Source organism: Hyperolius riggenbachi, chromosome 11 (genome assembly GCF_040937935.1).
Source record: "Hyperolius riggenbachi isolate aHypRig1 chromosome 11, aHypRig1.pri, whole genome shotgun sequence".
Taxonomy (NCBI): Eukaryota; Metazoa; Chordata; class Amphibia; order Anura; family Hyperoliidae; genus Hyperolius; species Hyperolius riggenbachi.
In genome coordinates this window covers 17,834,559-17,852,216 of record NC_090656.1, presented here as the reverse complement: position 1 = coordinate 17,852,216, position 17,658 = coordinate 17,834,559, and the positions used below count along the sequence as shown (strand labels likewise).

General features: G+C 45.2%; 1 protein-coding gene across 2 annotated transcripts in view; it reads right to left on the bottom strand.

The window, feature by feature from the left end:
• LRRC36 (leucine rich repeat containing 36) overlaps window positions 1–17,454 on the bottom strand; it is a 54,687-nt gene extending 37,233 nt beyond the window's left edge. The window contains exons 1-4 of one of the 2 annotated variants that reach the window (XM_068260281.1): window positions 17,316–17,454; window positions 14,014–14,141; window positions 10,446–10,638; window positions 2,294–2,384 (exon numbers count right to left, since the gene is read on the bottom strand). In XM_068260281.1, the coding sequence (XP_068116382.1) occupies window positions 2,294–2,384; window positions 10,446–10,638; window positions 14,014–14,141; window positions 17,316–17,415 (512 nt within the window). In that variant the 5' untranslated portion in view covers window positions 17,416–17,454. The remainder of the gene's footprint in view (window positions 1–2,293; window positions 2,385–10,445; window positions 10,639–14,013; window positions 14,142–17,315) is intronic. The other variant, XM_068260282.1, reaches the window with a different exon arrangement.
• Between the last annotated feature and the right edge of the window lie 204 nt (window positions 17,455–17,658).

Genomic DNA, 17,658 nt, shown 5'->3' with positions numbered 1-17,658 from the left:
GACTAAGCTGTTTCTAGGCAGATTATGTTATATTTCACTAATGCAAATTTTCGTGTACGAAAATTTGCATACAAACGCATAAAAAGTTACATTTAAATTTTTACGAAGCAGAAAAATCTTATACGATTTTTTGCAGGCGAAAATGTCACGCTACAGTGGAAACGTAGCCTAAGGGAGAATATAACAGCAATGGCTGCTAGTATCACCCACAACTAGGACACTTTAATGCCAATCATTTGACTTTGTGCCTTCAAGTGAACCCGAGGTGAAAATAAAAACAGATGAAATAAACAATTGTATTTATCCTTCTACTGCTAAAAACGACTTTTTTTTAGATATTCCATGGTTTTATTTTATACTTAAATATTTACAATGTAGAATGAATGTTTGGTTGCCTCTGCTCAGCGGTAGCCTATTAAGTGTCCCAGAGCAGACATACATGAACTATAGACCTTTTACTATGGCCTTCTTCTCTCAGAAGTTGTATTCTGCCAGGAAAACTGTTATGGCTGTAAGTTGCTTATCAGTGATGATTACTATATTCCCGACAAGACAGAAGCTGTCACTTCCATGTCTAAAACTTAACTCTTTCAGGCAGCAAAATAAAACATCCTAGTTATCAATGATGTACACTGTGCATACACGTTTATCTCGGGTACAGTATATAATTAGTGGTAGATTTGGTGAACAATTCATATCTTCCACGTATTGATTGTTCACCTGTTCTCCCATCTTACACCACTCTGTACCATTAGATATTAGATGAGATTTCTGCAGACGTATCCGCCTCCCTGTTTCATTTAGTAACTTTGTACTGAATCAATGTACTACAAAGCTCAGCAGAAATGTACTCTGCACTCGTCGCATTTCCATTAGATCCAATGATTATATTGCATCTAATGTCTAATCTATTGAGCAAAGCTAATAGTGTGTTGGTATCTTTAAAGGATATCGGAGGTGAATTAAATAAATTAGCTGTACTTACCTGGGGCTTCTACTAGTCCGTAGAGGTCACATCTGTTCCTCGCTGCAGCTCCGGGCTTCTCGCTGGTCCCCTGACAGGTCAGCGTCTTCTGCGCAAATGCGGGTGGGCATCACCAGAAGTGTACCGTGCCTGCGCAGTACGCTCCTGGTGACGTGCGCACCAGATGCTGACCCTCCGGGGTCTGCGATACTTCAGAGCCTGCCAGCGGGACCAGAGAGGAGACCGGAGCCGCGGCGAGGGACAGAGTGACCTCTAGTGGCTGGAAGAAGCCTCAGGTAAGTAAAGCTAGTTTCATTCGCCTCGGATATCCTTTAAGCCTCATACAAACTCTAGATAAAAATTTGTGGTAAATGAATGACACACGACCGGTCTTCAATCGTAAAAAAAAAAAAAACAGCCCAACGATATGAAAAGATAAGGACCAATGAGCAGTGGAGTAACTAAGGAGCTTGGGGCCCCTGTTTTACATGGAGTCCCAGGCACTAGCCCCAAAACCTACCAAGCACAGCTACAGTGTCAGAGGGGTGTATTTAGAGTTAAGAAACAGTTTAAGTATAACCACTATGCAATGCATACATAAAAGGTGATCATTACCAGCATAATACCAATAAAAAGCTAATGAAGGATGGCTCCTAGTGGGCCCCTCTGGTCCAGGGGCCCTGGTGCAGTTGCAACCTCTGCATCCCTTACTGCTCCGCCACTGCCAATGATGGTTCTTGGGCACTACAAATTAACTATCCTGGCAATCCATTTGTGAAATCCTCATTCATCTGAGACTGTGCGTACAAATGTTGTTAGATCACGAACGACCATCGGTGCAAATACGCATGTCTGGCTTTTCCTTAACCTTTGAATTTATTTTTCTAGCTTGTTTCTCTACAATCTATAAAATGATACAAGTGAACGTTTTATCACAGTATGTACAGGATTATTTTGCATCACGTAGTTTATAGATAGTTCATACGTACCAACTTTTATGCCAGGTACACACCATACAATTTTATAGATTTTTTCCAACATGATTTACCTGCTCCAACATGTTGGAAAAAAATCTAACTGGCAGGCAAATCTAACAGAACATTGTATGGTGTGTACCAAGCAGCCTTTGATGAATTTATGCCACACCATACAATTTTCTGTTAGAGTAACCTGCCAGATAGATTTTTTTCAAACTTGTTGGAGCAGCTAAATCATGTTGGGAAAAAAATCTATCTGGCAGGTAAAAAACAGAAACTCTAACAGAATATTGTATGGTGTGTACCTAGCATTATATATCACATCTACTCAGCTTTCCGTACAGACACTCACCTCCCCATATCCCCCTGCGGCATCTCCTGTGATTTCAGCTGGAAGTTAAACTTTGCCGTCTTCCTCTCGCTCTCCCTCACCGGCCTCTCATCTGCAAAGAGGGACATTTATGAAATCAAGTCTGGTCCTGGCGGTGTGAAGTGGCCTCTCCTCCCCACCTTAGTTTCAGCTGAGCTGCACTTGCATGGCTGAAGCTGTGAGGAGTAATGGGCCTGCTGACAGTTGGATGAACTTAGCACATATGCCAAACAAACTCCTGAGGAAGCCATAGCAACACCCAGGGCTGGAGACAACAGAAACCTGGCCAGGGAGCAGCCCAGACCTCCCTCACACCCACACGCTGGTTAGGTCTGATCAATATTAACCCTTTCACTGACTATCATTACAGAAAATCCTGCTGTAAGGAAAACCCGTCAAGTAGGAGCCCTCAGGGCATGCTGGGAAGTCCGGCTCTGTATGTGCATGAGAATACAGCGAGCTCACCTGTCCTGCTGCAGTGCATAAAAGGCACAACTAACCTGCAGCAGCCAATCACAAGAGTTATGTGAGCCTTAGGACTCCCCTAAGCTGGCCAATGCTAAATTCACGTGGCTATGATGGAATACAGCCCTTTACAGACTACCATTTTATATTGGCTTTAACGTACAATATGCAGACATTGGTTCAGGTAATATCCTTAATGATTAAATGTACACGGTTTATTACAAGCTTTGTAAACTTTACAGTGAACCTAAAGCAAAAAAAACAAAAACAAAAAAAACAAACAAAAAAAACCAGTCTTACTTATCTGGGGCTTCTACCAGCCACTTACAGCCATCCTGTGCTCGCGTTCTCACTCCGCAAAGGAGAGACTTGGGCACAGGATACAGCCAGTATATGGCTGGTCCTGCTGCTGCACAAGTCCCTGCGGCGTTAAATACTATTCCCCCTCCAGGCCGCCATGGATGGTGGTGGAATGAAATAATTCGGCTTCCAGCAGTTGCTGGCGGCCAAATTATTATGTTTTAAAAGTAACTTCAGCTCCGTCTTCTGACAGCGCTAAAGTTACTCCCTGTGCTCTGCTATAGCAGTAATTCCTATTATGGCCTATGGTGGCGCCGGCTGCCCCCAAGTCTTCTGCGCTAGATTCACTGTGTTTGCCCCACCAACCCCCGCCCTTCCTGATTTGGAATGATTGCACAGCACCCAACAATTTACTTTGCTTTATTTAATGTTCTCAGTCAGCAAGGGAGCAAATGCAACAGCTTGACTATGTCATGACATGCGCAGCTCAACACAATAACACACTGGCTGGTTGGCTGAGAGTCTGTGACAAACAAACTGCTTACCCTCAGGCATTCAGCCATCCTCCATTCCCCCTCAGTCAGGACAGCAGTGCCACCTCCTCCCTTATGATGTGCATGTCAAATGAAACACTGCTGCTCTCCATCCTGCTCACTCACTGTCAGGCTCCTCACACAGCACAACAAGCTGCTTTTCCCCAATGATGACCTCTTCACCTCACTCTCCTCTCGCTTCTCCTCGTACTCTGACTGCATGCTGTAAGTGTAAACACAGTACAAACATGCAGCCCCTGTAATCTCTGCACCTGATGCAAATGTTTCACCTTGCTTCATGAGAGGACCGGCCCTGGCCATACAACACATGCCAGTATTATAGTCCTGGGGTGGGGGTTACATGATGCTGATATATGTTTATGTGAATATATGAGGAATCAAATGCCGACGTTGAATGATGATACAAATATTTACTCCTTTATAATCTATTTGCTTGATATACTGTAGCTGCACTTTCATGCTGAAAAATACAAGCAAATCCCTTCAGGACAAGTATAGATCTCACCAAACAATTGTAAATATGACAGGTCAAGTACTCATTTGGCATAATAGACTCCCTGTAGCTGTGAGCTCTCTGACCTGCATGAATGAAGCGCTGGCTGAACAGGGAAACAAAGATACAAAAATCATAGCTGTTCCGTCAACAATCCGATGGCTGCAAAGAAGCAGAATTAAAGAGAATCTGTAATAAAAATAAAAATACCTCTGGGGGATACTTACCTCGGGAGGGGGAAGCCCCCGGATCCTAACTAGGATTCCCCATCCTCCAGTGTCCCTCCATTCAAGTGCCGGGGTCCCCGAAGTGTGGCCAGGCAAATATTTACCTATCGCAATCCTGCGCAGCCGCACTAGCCGCTCTTCATTCAGGTTAAAGAGAACTTGTAACAAAAAAACAAATTCCCCTGGGGGGTACTCATCTCGGGAGGGGGAAGCCTCTGGGTCCCAATGAGGCTTCCCCCATCCCTGTAGCTGCAGGCAATCCAGCGCTGGCTCCCCCGAAGTGTCCCACAATCCTGGCTCAACAAGCCTGATAAGCGCTGGTTTATTTACCTTCCTTGGCTCCAGTGGGGGCGCTGTTGCGGCTCTCAGCACGGAGATAGGCGAAAATAGCCGATCTTTGTCGGGTCCGCCCTACTGCGTAGGAGACTTGCGCCTGCGCAGTAGAGCGGGCCAACAGCGATCGGCTATTTCCGCCTATCTCCAAGCGGAGAGCTGACACTGCCCCTGCACTGGAGCCGGGAAGGTAAATATTTACGTCCCCGCCATTCGGGGAGCTTTATCGCCGCCGCCATGGGACCGAGGACGACGGGGGAAGCCTCAATAGGATCCGGAGGCTTCCCCCACCCGTGGTGAGTACCCCCCAGGGGAGGTTTTTTTTTGGTTTAAGGTCTTCTTTGAGGCAGAAATATCCAAACCTGCTCGATCCGCTCTACTGCGTAGGCGCGAGTCCTTTTTCTCCTGCGCAGTAGAGCGGATACGATCGGGCTCGGTTATTTCCCCCTAGCCCGAATGAAGAGCCGCGACTGCGCTTGTGCTGGATCCCGGAGAGGGAAATATAATCACAGCTTGTCAGATTTGTCGGGGGAGCCAGCGCTGGATTCCCCACAGCTACAAGGGAGGGGGAGGCCTCATTGGGATCCTGAGGATTCCACCTCCCGAGATAAGTATCCCCCAGAAGGGGGGGGGGGGGTTCTTTACAGAGTCTCTTTAAAGTGAATGGGAACCACATTTAAAAAAAAAATGAAGCAAATACTTACCTAAGGAGAGGGAAGGCTCTGGGTTGTATAAAGCCTTCCATCTCCTCTCTCGGTGCCCTCTATCCTGTGCTGGCTCCACCCCCCCCCCCCCGTTTCAATCCCCCGCCGAAAGGGTATTTGGAAGTCTTTGGGAGCCGTGTCCCCACAAAGACGTGCGGCTACATACTGCACAGGCGTGAGCGTGCAAGAGAGCGTGCTTGCGCAGGTGCAGTACAGGGCCGCCCTTCTTCAGGAGCACTCGGGCTCCCTGAAGACTTCTGAAGCCTCCTTCGGCTGGGTAAAGCAGTATTTGACTAATTTAGTCACATACTGCTACCGGGCGAGCCAGCACCGTAACGAGGGGACCAGGAGAGGAGCGGGGAGGCTCTATAGAACCCAGAGCCTTCCCTCTCCTTGGGTAAGTATCTGTCTCATTTTTTTTAAATGCGGTTCCCATTTACTTTAAGCAAGTCTGAAAAGTAAAAAAAAAAGGCTGTAATTTTAACAACATTAACTTGAAAAATCAGCGTGTTTAAATAAAATTATAATTATTTTAAAGTGGACTGGTAACACTGAGAACTGAACCTCCAAGGCCAGCAAGGCCCCTTTCTACGGGAGGCTGAAGGCAATGAATTCACCAGCTATTAGCTGGCAGTGTGTTTGGTAGCACTCCGCATGGGCATTCAAAAGGCAGCCCTACTATGGAGTTACATCTGAGCGTGGCTGTCCTCAGACTTGACGTGTTGCTTTTTTGCCACCAAGTAACATCACCGCTTGCCAAATGTAACACCCATGGCCTCAATTAATGGCAGTTCGGTAAAATATCACATGCGGCATTTTACACGGTTTTTCTAAATTCACTAAGATTTCCCGCATAAGGTAAAAGTTCGGTAATTTACTGAACAAACATGCTTTAATTCACTAAGCCCTGCTCAATAGTGTCACCAGCTGTGGAGCAGGTCAGGCAGAAAGCTGTGAGTCTTCCCACAAGTGGTGTGCATGTCGGGGTTTTTTTTCTGTCCAGTGAATCCCCAGCATCCCTTTAGATGTGTGTAAAGATATACAGAAAAGCCTTTTTTAAATGTCTCCTTTTCCTGCACTTCCATTCTGAAGTGCCGCCCTCCAGAGTATCGGATCAAATGGGGTGAGAAGCAGGAATGTGTGGCTCTCCCTCTTGGCTTTCTGCTACATCTGTCAATGTTACTGCATGGAGATTGCGAATTACCGCTTATCAGAGCTGGATGTAAATACCGAACACTTTTGCTTGATTTACCGATTGCTTTAATGTTTGTGAAATGCAATTTCTTCACATTTCTTGAGGTATTTATAAGAAAAACTTATGAGGTAATGAATTGTAGGTGTAATACAGCTAAGAAATAGAACATTATTAGCACAGATATGAGTCTCCTGTTGTTCCCAGTACAGGAAGAGTTAAAAAAAAAAACTTCAGTTATCTATGCAAAAGAGCTTCTCTGCGTTCTCTGCCTGTTTTCAAGAGCACTTATATATCAGAGACAGATTTACATAAGGTTTTACTGCACTGAATTCCCAAAGATAATTAGCTCTGCTCTGTGTTATAGTTTAAAATACAGAGTATAGTTTATGAATTGCAAATATGACAGAATTATACAATGTTATAAATAAAAGCTATATAACTGAAAATAAAAATATGAGACTATTTTCTTTGCTACTAATATTCTATTAATTATCTGTATTATACATACAATACATTATATCATATTTTTTTTCACTTCAGTGTCATTTTAATATATGTATTTTTCTACATATACAGCATGTTGTACATGGAAGATGGCTCCTGTTGTACCTGGAAGATGTCCCTCTTTCTTATCTCAAAACGTTGGGAGGGATGGTGTTACGAGGCTTTAGGATTTATTAATTGCCCCTCCCCCAGGCCCCTTGTGAAAGGCAGCTGCAGGGTCCCCAGATCCTCATTCATGTTAAAACTGCATGGGGTATATTTGGGCACTAGTTGAAGCTGTTAGTCTCAGTATTGTCAATAGTCTACTCAGACGTCTACCTCCTCCTAACACTAATCCTCCCCCCCAACTACTCCTAAATCTAGTCCAGCTATGAACCCTACACCTAACACTACCCGTCCCTAAATTGGTCTTCAGCTATGTCCAGCACCCAGATTACACAGGCGCTGCTGTAGCTGCAATTGCAGTGGCAGCACCCAGATTACCTGCCTCTCCTGGCATCTAACCATGTGTTATTAAGTGCAACTGTTTCCGGTGGCAAGCATTCATATATTTTGTTTCATATGCAAATCAACACAAAGAAATAAGCACTAAAAAATTCAGGGAAAACAGTCATTTTTGCATACGGTTAGGAAATCGCATGCAGAGCTACATTCCCTGCGTCCGTTCACACCAATCACAGATTTCAAAACATACATTAAAAAACCTGTAGGTCACATAAAGGAAGACAGGCAGCAGGTAAGTCCCTGTTATCAGTCAAAGCCGAGCATGTGTGAAACATAAAACACTATTTTCATAGTGGTTAGTTTAAGACCAAAAGCTCTCCTCTTCCAGTGAAGAAATACTTCTTTACACATGCTACAATTTCACTCTCTTCACCAAAATTACGTTAGTAGATAAAAGTTCCAGAGATCTGATTATGAAAGGCAGCTGGCATAAAGCACAGCACTTTGTACTGCGATCACTTGCAGGCTTCAGTGGAATGAATAGCTTGCTGGTAGCTATGGGCTGCAGTAACTTTATACACCTGGCACTCGGTTTCCCTGACACAGAAGGCTAACCGTCGAGGGAAGGATCAGTTGTTACGGTATTTTCCTTATGCCTCCATTAGAGCACCTATGGTAATTGCGTCTCCCCCCACCCCCCATCCCGATAGGACAGGTAACGAGTTCAATTTAGGAGACTGACCTTCTCACCTCATGTTTTTTCATTCTCATCTTTAGGGCAGGAAGTGTATTTGCTGCTGCACCCTATCCAGCTGCCTTCTGGTGGTATACCCAGGTCCAGCCTCTCCTGGTGTTTTCCTACTCAGTGGGCTCTAAAAGAGTCTCTGAAGTGGGCCCTGTTCTGCTAATCTTTGGGGTCGGCTCATCGCTAAGTGCTGGGTCTGTCAGGATGGAAGCTAAACGCTTCCTTTACCACAGCGATACTAGTATGTTTGTCCAGGTAATTGCTTGTTTCTGATCCCTTTGTCAGGCGGAAGTACGGCGTTCCCAGTGTGCATTCCCAGTCACCCAGAAACAGGAAGTGCCTATCTAAATGAGGGGGACTTGTGCCTGGCTACCTATACTGTGGGCACCTATACCTGGCTAGTTATACTGGGGGCGACTATACTGGCTATCTATACTGGGGGGACCTATAGCTGGCTAGTTATACTGGGGGCGACTATACTGGCTATCTATACTGGGGGGACCTATAGCTGGCTAGTTATATTGGGGGCGACTATACTGGCTATCTATACTGGGGGGCCTATAGCTGGCTAGTTACACTGGGGGCACCAATACCTGGCTACAGGGCCGGATTTACCATAAGGCACTGTAGACACATGCCTACAGGCACCTGATGATGGAAAGGCGGCTCACATGCCTCCCCAAGTGCCTCCCTCCACCTTACCTATACAGAGTCCTGAGTGGAGTGTAAATGAGAGTTTACTCACCCGGGTCAGAGAATTCCACTGACCAAATCGGGTTGAGGGCAACCTCACAAATTTGTCTCTGGCAGCAAAAAGTGTAGAACCGTCCCTGCTCAAGACATTGTGTAATGCTAACTTCTTTTGACTGTGTTATGAACTACGGTAAGTGTAAGATCACAGTCTATTTTATACACCAGTAAGACAAAGAATGCTGGCACTAGATAATTACAGGCAGAGTGAGTTTGTAAAACTTAAATGGCCATATCTGTGCTCACGGTGTAATGAGATTTAAATTACCAGCAAGAAGGAGAGTCGGGCACATAGGATCCAAAATGCTGAACTTTATTTACCGTCAATGGTAAAAAGCACATGGCAGACATAGACAAGCAGTGGGGATAAATACACACAGCGGCCTGACAGCCGTTTCGCAGTGGATATCATGTTGCTACGGACAATCCGATTTTCGGGACACAGTAAGTGTAACACGTGTTCTATATGATAATTTGCTGTTGTATATAGAAGCAGTGGTTGTGGCATATGCTAACACTCTGTGTCTGGGCGTCTGAGGAAGCTGTTCTTGCCGTGAAACGGCTGCTAGGCTGCTGTGTTTACCTACCTCCACTGCCTTGTCTGTGTATGTCATGTGCTTTTAACCACTGATGGTAAATAAAGCTTGGAATTTTAGATCCTATGTCCCTGGCTCTCCTCCTTAGTGTTCCTGAGATGGAAAAAACAAAGCATTTATACGTACTTCAGCCCCTTTCAGTCCATGGGCTTCCTCGTCGTCGTCCCGGGCCTCTTCGGTCCCGATAAATCCTTCAGTCACCACTTGTTGGCACATACTGTGCATGCGCACCCGGCCGCTCACCCCATCCCTCTCCAGAGGCGTAGCTATGGGTGGACAAGGGGGAACACGTCCTCGGGCGCAGCACTGTGAGGGCACTCAGCACAGCTGCTGCAGCCCCACCTGCGTAAGAGGCAGCTCGCTGGCTGCCCAAAGTGCCCCTGCTTCTCTCCCTCTATCTGTAGAGGAGTGCAGAAACGTTACAGCAGCAGACAAAGTGGGCACATCTCTCTATATAAACAGGGGGGCACATTTGGCTATATAAACAGGAGGAAGGGGGGCACATTTGGCTATCTAAAGGGGGACACATCTGGCTATTTAAAGGGGGCACATCTGGCTTTCTAAATAGGGAAAGGGGGGTACATGTGGCTATCTAAACAACATTTGTCCATCTGTCTCCACCCATGACCAAACCTGCATTCTGATGCGTGTCCACGCCCATTTTGTTCGGGTGGGGGTGTGTGCAAAAATTGTCTGTCCTCGGGCGCTAAAAACCATAGCTACGCCTCTTTCCCTCTTTGGTCACCAGGAGCATTCTGTTGCTGATAATCCTTCATGGGTGGAAAACTTCCTAGTGTCTTCTCTCAACACAGTCTTGTACTCACCCAGCATTTCTAGCGACCCCGCAGTATGGATGACGAAAAGTCTGTAACTGGCATCCTGCCTGGTAACCGGATTCAGACGCAAGTCCAGACTCTTCAGCTCTGCCAGACGTCTGAGTCGCTTTACCTCCTCCAGAGACGCAACGTCGTTATAATACAGGTTCAGGTAACGCAGAGAGTGCAGGTATTCTATTCCCTGGGGAAGTAATGGAAAAGTGGCGTTTATTTATAGGATTAGCTATACATATATGACTGGACATGGCAAGCAGCAGGAAGTGGTATGTGTCATGTGACTGCACTACTTGTCTGGGATTAGTTTTATGCAGACACTACACACATGACATGCCTCTTCCTGCTCACATCGGTTTTGCTATTGATATAAAGCAGATTTGGTCAAAGTTTTCAAAAAGAACTGGGGGTGGAAGCGCCCAAAAACAGGTAATGTAATGAAACAAAAAATAATAAGGTAGAGGGAGGTGTCTTTTCCACTCCAGATGGAAGAACCCAAACCACAGTGTTAATGTAAAAAGATTAGATTATTTATTCAGCGCGATTAAGAGAACAACGCGTTTCACAGGTCTCAGCCCACTTCTTCAGGTCAATGTATTTCTGGCGCCCATGTGGCACTCCTATTGACCTGAAGAAGCAGGCTGAGACCCGTGAAACGCGTAGTCCTTTTAATCGTGCTGAATAAATAATTTAAGAACCCTGTGGTTTGGGTTCTTCCATCTGGAGTGGTAAAGACACCTCCTTCCACCTTATTATTATTTTTTTTTTTACATTACCTATTTTTGAGCACCTCCACCCCCCAGTACTATACATTACATCTCCTTTGGAGGTGTTCACCTTCCGGGTGTGGTGTTATCTACAACCAAGAAAGACCAACCAGGAGTGCGACCATCCAGTACCAGAAGGACCTGGAATACCGAGCGGGGACGGTTATTTCTCTGTTGGCAATAAACAGTGGTTGCAGAGACTGCAAGCCACCTTTGTGAGAACCGTATAAATACTCTTATACCCCACAATACTGCACCATTTGACCCCTGGTCTCTCCCTGTCATACAGGTGACTGTGGTATCCCCACAGTGACCACCTTTTCTATTATCAAAAAATAAACCATTGTACCCTGTTTTGGGTAATAATAAATTCCACTTTAGCCAGATCTGCCAAGATGACTGCAAAAAGGAAGAGATGTTACAGGAGTAGCCAGTGAGGTAATTGAATCTGTAGAACCACTAGGATTTCCACAGAGGGCAAAATTATTTGCATGTTCACTTACCGCCCGGAAACGATGCATGGAAGCAGTTAGTTAACTATCAGTATAGACACAGAGGTCCTCCCTGTATCTATGCTGACACAGAGAGGAATGCTGTAAAGTGCTGCAGAAGATGTCAGTGCTATATAAATACATTATAATAGTATGGTAGGACTTTAAAAAATGACTGTAGTAGGATTACATTGTGAGCTCCTCTGAGGACAGTCAGTGACATGACTATGTACTCTGTAAAGTGCTGCTGAAGATGTCAGTGCTATATAAATACATAATATTAATAATATTAATATGGTAGGACATTAGACTATGACTATGGTAGGATTAGCTTGTGAGCTCCTCTGAGGACAGTCAGTGACATGACTATGTACTCTGTAATGTGCTGCAGGAGATGTCAGTGCTATATAAATACATAATAATAATAATATGGTAGGACATTAGACTATGACTATGGTAGGATTAGATTGTGAGCTCCTCTGAGGGCAGTCAGTGACATGACTATGTACTCTGTAATGTGCTGCAGGAGATGTCAGTGCTATATAAATACATAATAATAATAATAATAATAATATGGTAGGACAATAGACTATGACTATGGTAGGATTAGCTTGTGAGCTCCTCTGAGGGCAGTCAGTGATATGACTATGTACAGTGCTGCAGAAGATGTCAGTGCTAAATAAATACATTAGAATAATATGGTAGGACATTAAACAAATGACTGTAGTAGGATTACATTGTGAGCTCCTCTGAGGACAGTCAGTGACATGACTATGTACTCTGTAAAGCGCTGCTGAAGATGTCAGTGCTATATAAATACATAATAATAATATGGTAGGACATTAGACTATGACTATGGTAGGATTAGAGTGTGAGCTCCTCTGAGGGCAGTCAGTGACATGATTATGTACTCTGTAAAGTGCTGCAGGAGATGTCAGTGCGCTATAAATACATAATAATATGGTAGGACATTAGACTATGACTGTGGTAGGATTAGAATGTGAGCTCCTCTGAGGGCAGTCAGTGACATGACTATGTACTCTGTAAAGTGCTGCAGGAGATGTCAGGGCTATATAAATACATAATAATAATATGGTAGGACATTAGACTATGACTATGGTAGGATTAGAGTGTGAGCTCCTCTGAGGGCAGTCAGTGACATGATTATGTACTCTGTAAAGTGCTGCAGGAGATGTCAGTGCTCTATAAATACATAATAATATGGTAGGACATTAGACTATGACTATGGTAGGATTAGAATGTGAGCTCCTCTGAGGGCAGTCAGTGACATGACTATGTACAGTGCTGCAGAAGTTCTATAGAACAACATGACAATCACAGGAGTAAGATTGATAGAGAAATCTTACTGCAGGACACCCTGAAGTTATAATACCACCTATAAGGATTCTTTCATACATATGATTGCCTCTGATCTACTAGACACTGAGTGCCTTCCATCTGCAATGTAATGCAGCCGAATGGCAGTGTTTGTAACCCCATGCATGTCAGCCTTTGACAGGAGGTGTAAAAGAAATGCATCTTTGCTTACCTTTGGCTTCTTCCAGACCCTAGAAGTCATTTGTGTCCCTCACTGCAGCTCTGGTTTCCCCACTGCTAGCGGGAGTCAGCAATACTTAGAGGCTGCCAGCGGGACACCGGGGAAGACCAGAGCTGTGGCCACAAATGACTTCTAGGGGCTGGAAGGTGCCCCAGGTAAGTGAAGATGCATTTCTTTTGCTGCCTCTTTTATCCTTTACATATTCTGTGCTTGCATTGAAAAGAAAAAAAAAAGACTCCCAATTACTGACTGAATTAAGATACTGTACTATAGTGTACTTTATGTGCTTGAGTATGACCATTTCTGATATAGTAAACTTCTGGTAGAGTAAACTAAAGTAGTTTGCCTGGTCCCCTTGAGTTTACTATAAAAGGATTCTAAAGCATAAAGGACAACTGAAGAGAAAGGTACATGGAGGCTGCCATGTTTATTTCCTTTTAAGCAATACCAGTTGCCTGGCTATCCTGCTGACCCTCTGCCTCTAATACTATTAGCCATAGACCCTGAACAAGCATGCAGCAGATCAGGTGTTTATGACTGAAGTCTGACTGAATTAGCTGCATGCTTGTTCCTGGTGTTATTCAGACACTTCTGCAGCCAAACAGACCAGCAGGGTATTGTTTAAAAGGAATCAAACATGGCAGCCTCCATAATCTTCTCACTTCAGTAGTCCTATAAAGCAGCTACAATTTTTATATTTTCAAAATAAGGCCATTAGCAGGAAGTCCTATTTACCATAAACATACCTGCAGACTGACTATGATATTCCTCGACAGGTCCAGAGAACGGAGACTTTTAAAATTTTTGAATGCATCTCCCAAGCTTACAATTTTCTCCCTGTATGTTCCTTGTAGTGTCAGGGACTCCACTGTGTCTGAAAAGAGTGACAAGATGTTTTATCAGAATAACAGGGCATGATGGGAGGTGTAGTCACTGTGAGTCCCGGAAGGCTGCAGAGTAGCTCCTATCTGTGCAGGACAGATCAGAGGAGGGACCATTATACAATATTCACAGTATTAAAGGGATACTGTAGGGGGTCGGGGGAAAATGAGTTGAACTTACCCGGGGCTTCTAACGGTCCCCCGCAGACATCCTGTGTTGGCGCAGCCACTCACCGATGCTCCGGCCCCGCCTCCGGTTCACTTCTGGAATTTCAGACTTTCAAGTCAGAAAACCACTGCGCCTGCGTTGCCGTGTCCTCGATCCCGCTGATGTCATCAAGAGCGCACAGTGCAGGCCCAGTATGGTCTGTGTCTGCGCAGTACACTGCTGGTGACATCAGCGGGATTGAGGACACGGGCGTGCAGGCGCAGTGGTTTTCTGACTTTAAAGTCAGAAATTCCAGAAGTGAACTGGAGGCGGGGCCGGAGCATCGGTGAGTGGCTGCGCCAACACAGGATGTCTGCGGGGGACCATTAGAAGCCCCGGGTAAGTTCAGCTCATTTTACCCCGACCCCCTACAGTATCCCTTTAACATGTTTAAAAAGGACACAGTATATAAGTAAAGAAAGCTATGCAAACCCTTTGTTTACATGGATGTTGTAGTCCTGTTACCTCCATCATCTCAAAAAACATACTGATAAATGAATTGGCTTCCTTTATAATTTACTTTAGACTGTGGTTAGGACAATAGACTATGACTATAAGGGCTGTTTCACACTACAAGAGCTTTATAAACGCTAGAGATTTTAAAAGCTCTTGCTAATGCAATGCTATGTTTTTTTTTTTTTTGTTCGGTTTTTTTTTTTTTGGTTTTTTTTACAAAATCACATCAAGTGTGAACACTCACATAGGATAACATTAGAAAGAGCTTTGAAAATCACAAAGCGCTTAGAAAAGCTCTTGCATTATGAGCTGCCCTGCAGGGCTGGTTTTAAACTTTTCGCTGCCTGAGGCAAACTTGTGAGGATGCAACCTCCCAATTTGGAATGACTGCACAGCACCTGACAATTTATTCTGCTTCATTTAATGTTCTCACATGACATGCTGCAGCTCAACACAATAGCACACTGGCTGGGTGTGAGTCTGTGACAAACAAACTGCTCACCCTCAGCCACTCCATTCCTCCTCAATCAAGACAACAGTGCCACCTCCTCCCTTCTGCTGTGCTGAGTCAAATGAAACACTGCTGCTCTCCTGCCTCCCCCTCCTCACTCACTGTCAGACTCCTCACACAGCACAACAAGCTGCTTTTCCCCAATGATGCTCTCCTGCCTCTCCTCACTCACTGTCAGACTCCTCACACAGCACAACAAGCTGCTTTTCCCCGATGATGACCTCTACACCTCACTCTCCTCTCGCTTCTCCTCGTACTCTGACTGCATGCTGTTAGTGTAAACACAGTACAAACATGCTGCCCCTGTAATCTCTGCGCCTGATGAAAATGTTTCACCTTGCTTCATGAGAGAACCGGCCCTGACTAGGCAACTAAAACTATTAAAACTTTTGTCACTTGAAACAATTGATCCTAAGCTCCCAACCTAGCAACATGCTCTGTGCTATGGAAAGAGGAGGTATACTTGTGAGCGGCCTCCTGCACCAGGCATTTCCTTTGATGTTCCCACACAAGGCCGGTTCTGGACTGTTTTCTGCCTGAGGCAAACATGTGAGGATGCGCATCTCTCCACCCCCCCCCCCAATTTGGAATGATCGCACAGCACCCAACAATTTACTCTACTTCATTTAATGTTCTCACATGACATGCTGCAGCTCAACACAATAGCACACTGGCTGGCTGTGAGTCTGTGACAAACACACTGCTCACCATCAGCCACTCCATTCCTCCTCAGTCAGGACAGCTGTACCACCTCCTCCCTTCTGCTGTGCAAGTTAAATGAAACACTGCTGCTCTCCTGCCTCCCCCCTCCTCACTCACTGTCAGACTCCTCACACAGCACAACAAGTTGCTTTTCCCCAATGCTGCTCTCCTACTGTCTCCCCCCTCCTCACTCACTGTCAGACTCCTCACACAGCACAACAAGCTGCTTTTCCCCAATGCTGCTCTCCTACTGCCTCCCCCCTCCTCACTCACTGTCAGACTCCTCACACAGCACAACAAGTTGCTTTTCCCCAATGATGACCTCTTCCCCTCGCTCTCCTCTCACTTCTCCTCCTACGCTGACTGCATGCTGTTGGTGTAAACACAGTACAAACATGCTGCCCCTGTAATCTCTGCACCTGATGCAAATGTTTCACCTTGCTTCATGAGAGAACGGCCCTGCTCCTCTGAGGACAGTCAGTAATATGACTATGTACTTTGTAAAGTGCTGCAGAGGATGTCAGTGCTTTATAAATACATAATAATAATATGGTAGGACATTAGACTATGACATTGGCAGGGATTAGATTGTGAGCTCCTCCGAGGACAGTCAGTGACATGACTATGTACGCTCTAAAAAGTGCCGCAGAAGATGTCAGTGTTATATAAATAATATTTTAGTAGCTCTGTGAACAGGGGATACATTTTGACAGCATTGCTCTATAACTGGTTGTTATATCTTATATTATCATAGCTGGCCTATATGGCCGGTTACCATGGCTTTACAAAATGATAGCATCCCTCTATGGGTACATTTTGAAAACTGCTTTCTATGGCTGATTGTTATGGGTGACATCATAACTGCATCCCTCTATGGCTGGGAAGAGTCATATTATGATATAGCATCCCATTTAATTGGTCAGTTTGGTGATATTATGATCTGGGTGGTTACTATGTTAGTACTGTGTATGCCTCATGGTTTGTTGCTATGGTTACATGATCATAGTATCCTTGGTGACACTTTGATGGCACTGCTAATTGCTGTGGATTATATTATGATTCAAATGGTTAGTTGCTATGGATATAAGAGATCAGTCCTCTATAGCTGGTTGTTATGGTGATGTTAGCACCCACCTAGCACTGGTTACTATAGCTTTCCTCCAGCGCCCGTTGCTATGGGTTGCATTATGTCAACAGTCACCTGTGGCTGGTTGCTATATTGCCATAGTAACAGCAGACCCCGTTGCTATGGGATACAGTTAGGCAGTATCATAGTCCAGCCTGTGTTACCTGCCCCCGCCTGCAGCCCGGCTTTCTCGCACACCCAGCTCTCCCGCAGGCGAACCCTCCTCACCGCCATCCCATTCAATGGGTGCAGCCTCATCAACATTCCCCATAGCAACGGCGGGAAACAAAAGCCAACGAGGGAAAGTTCCGGGGAAAGAGCGGGACGCGTCTAGCGGCAGGGGGAGGAGCATTCCTTGAATTTTTGACCAATATGGGCTGCAATAAAGCTTGAGGCGGGGAGAGATGCTGTTGCCAAGGTGAAGGGGGCGGGGAAAAGACGCTGAATCGTGTGGCGGGAAGAGGAGCGCTTGTGAGGGACGCTGACGTTCCAACCTATAGAAATGTT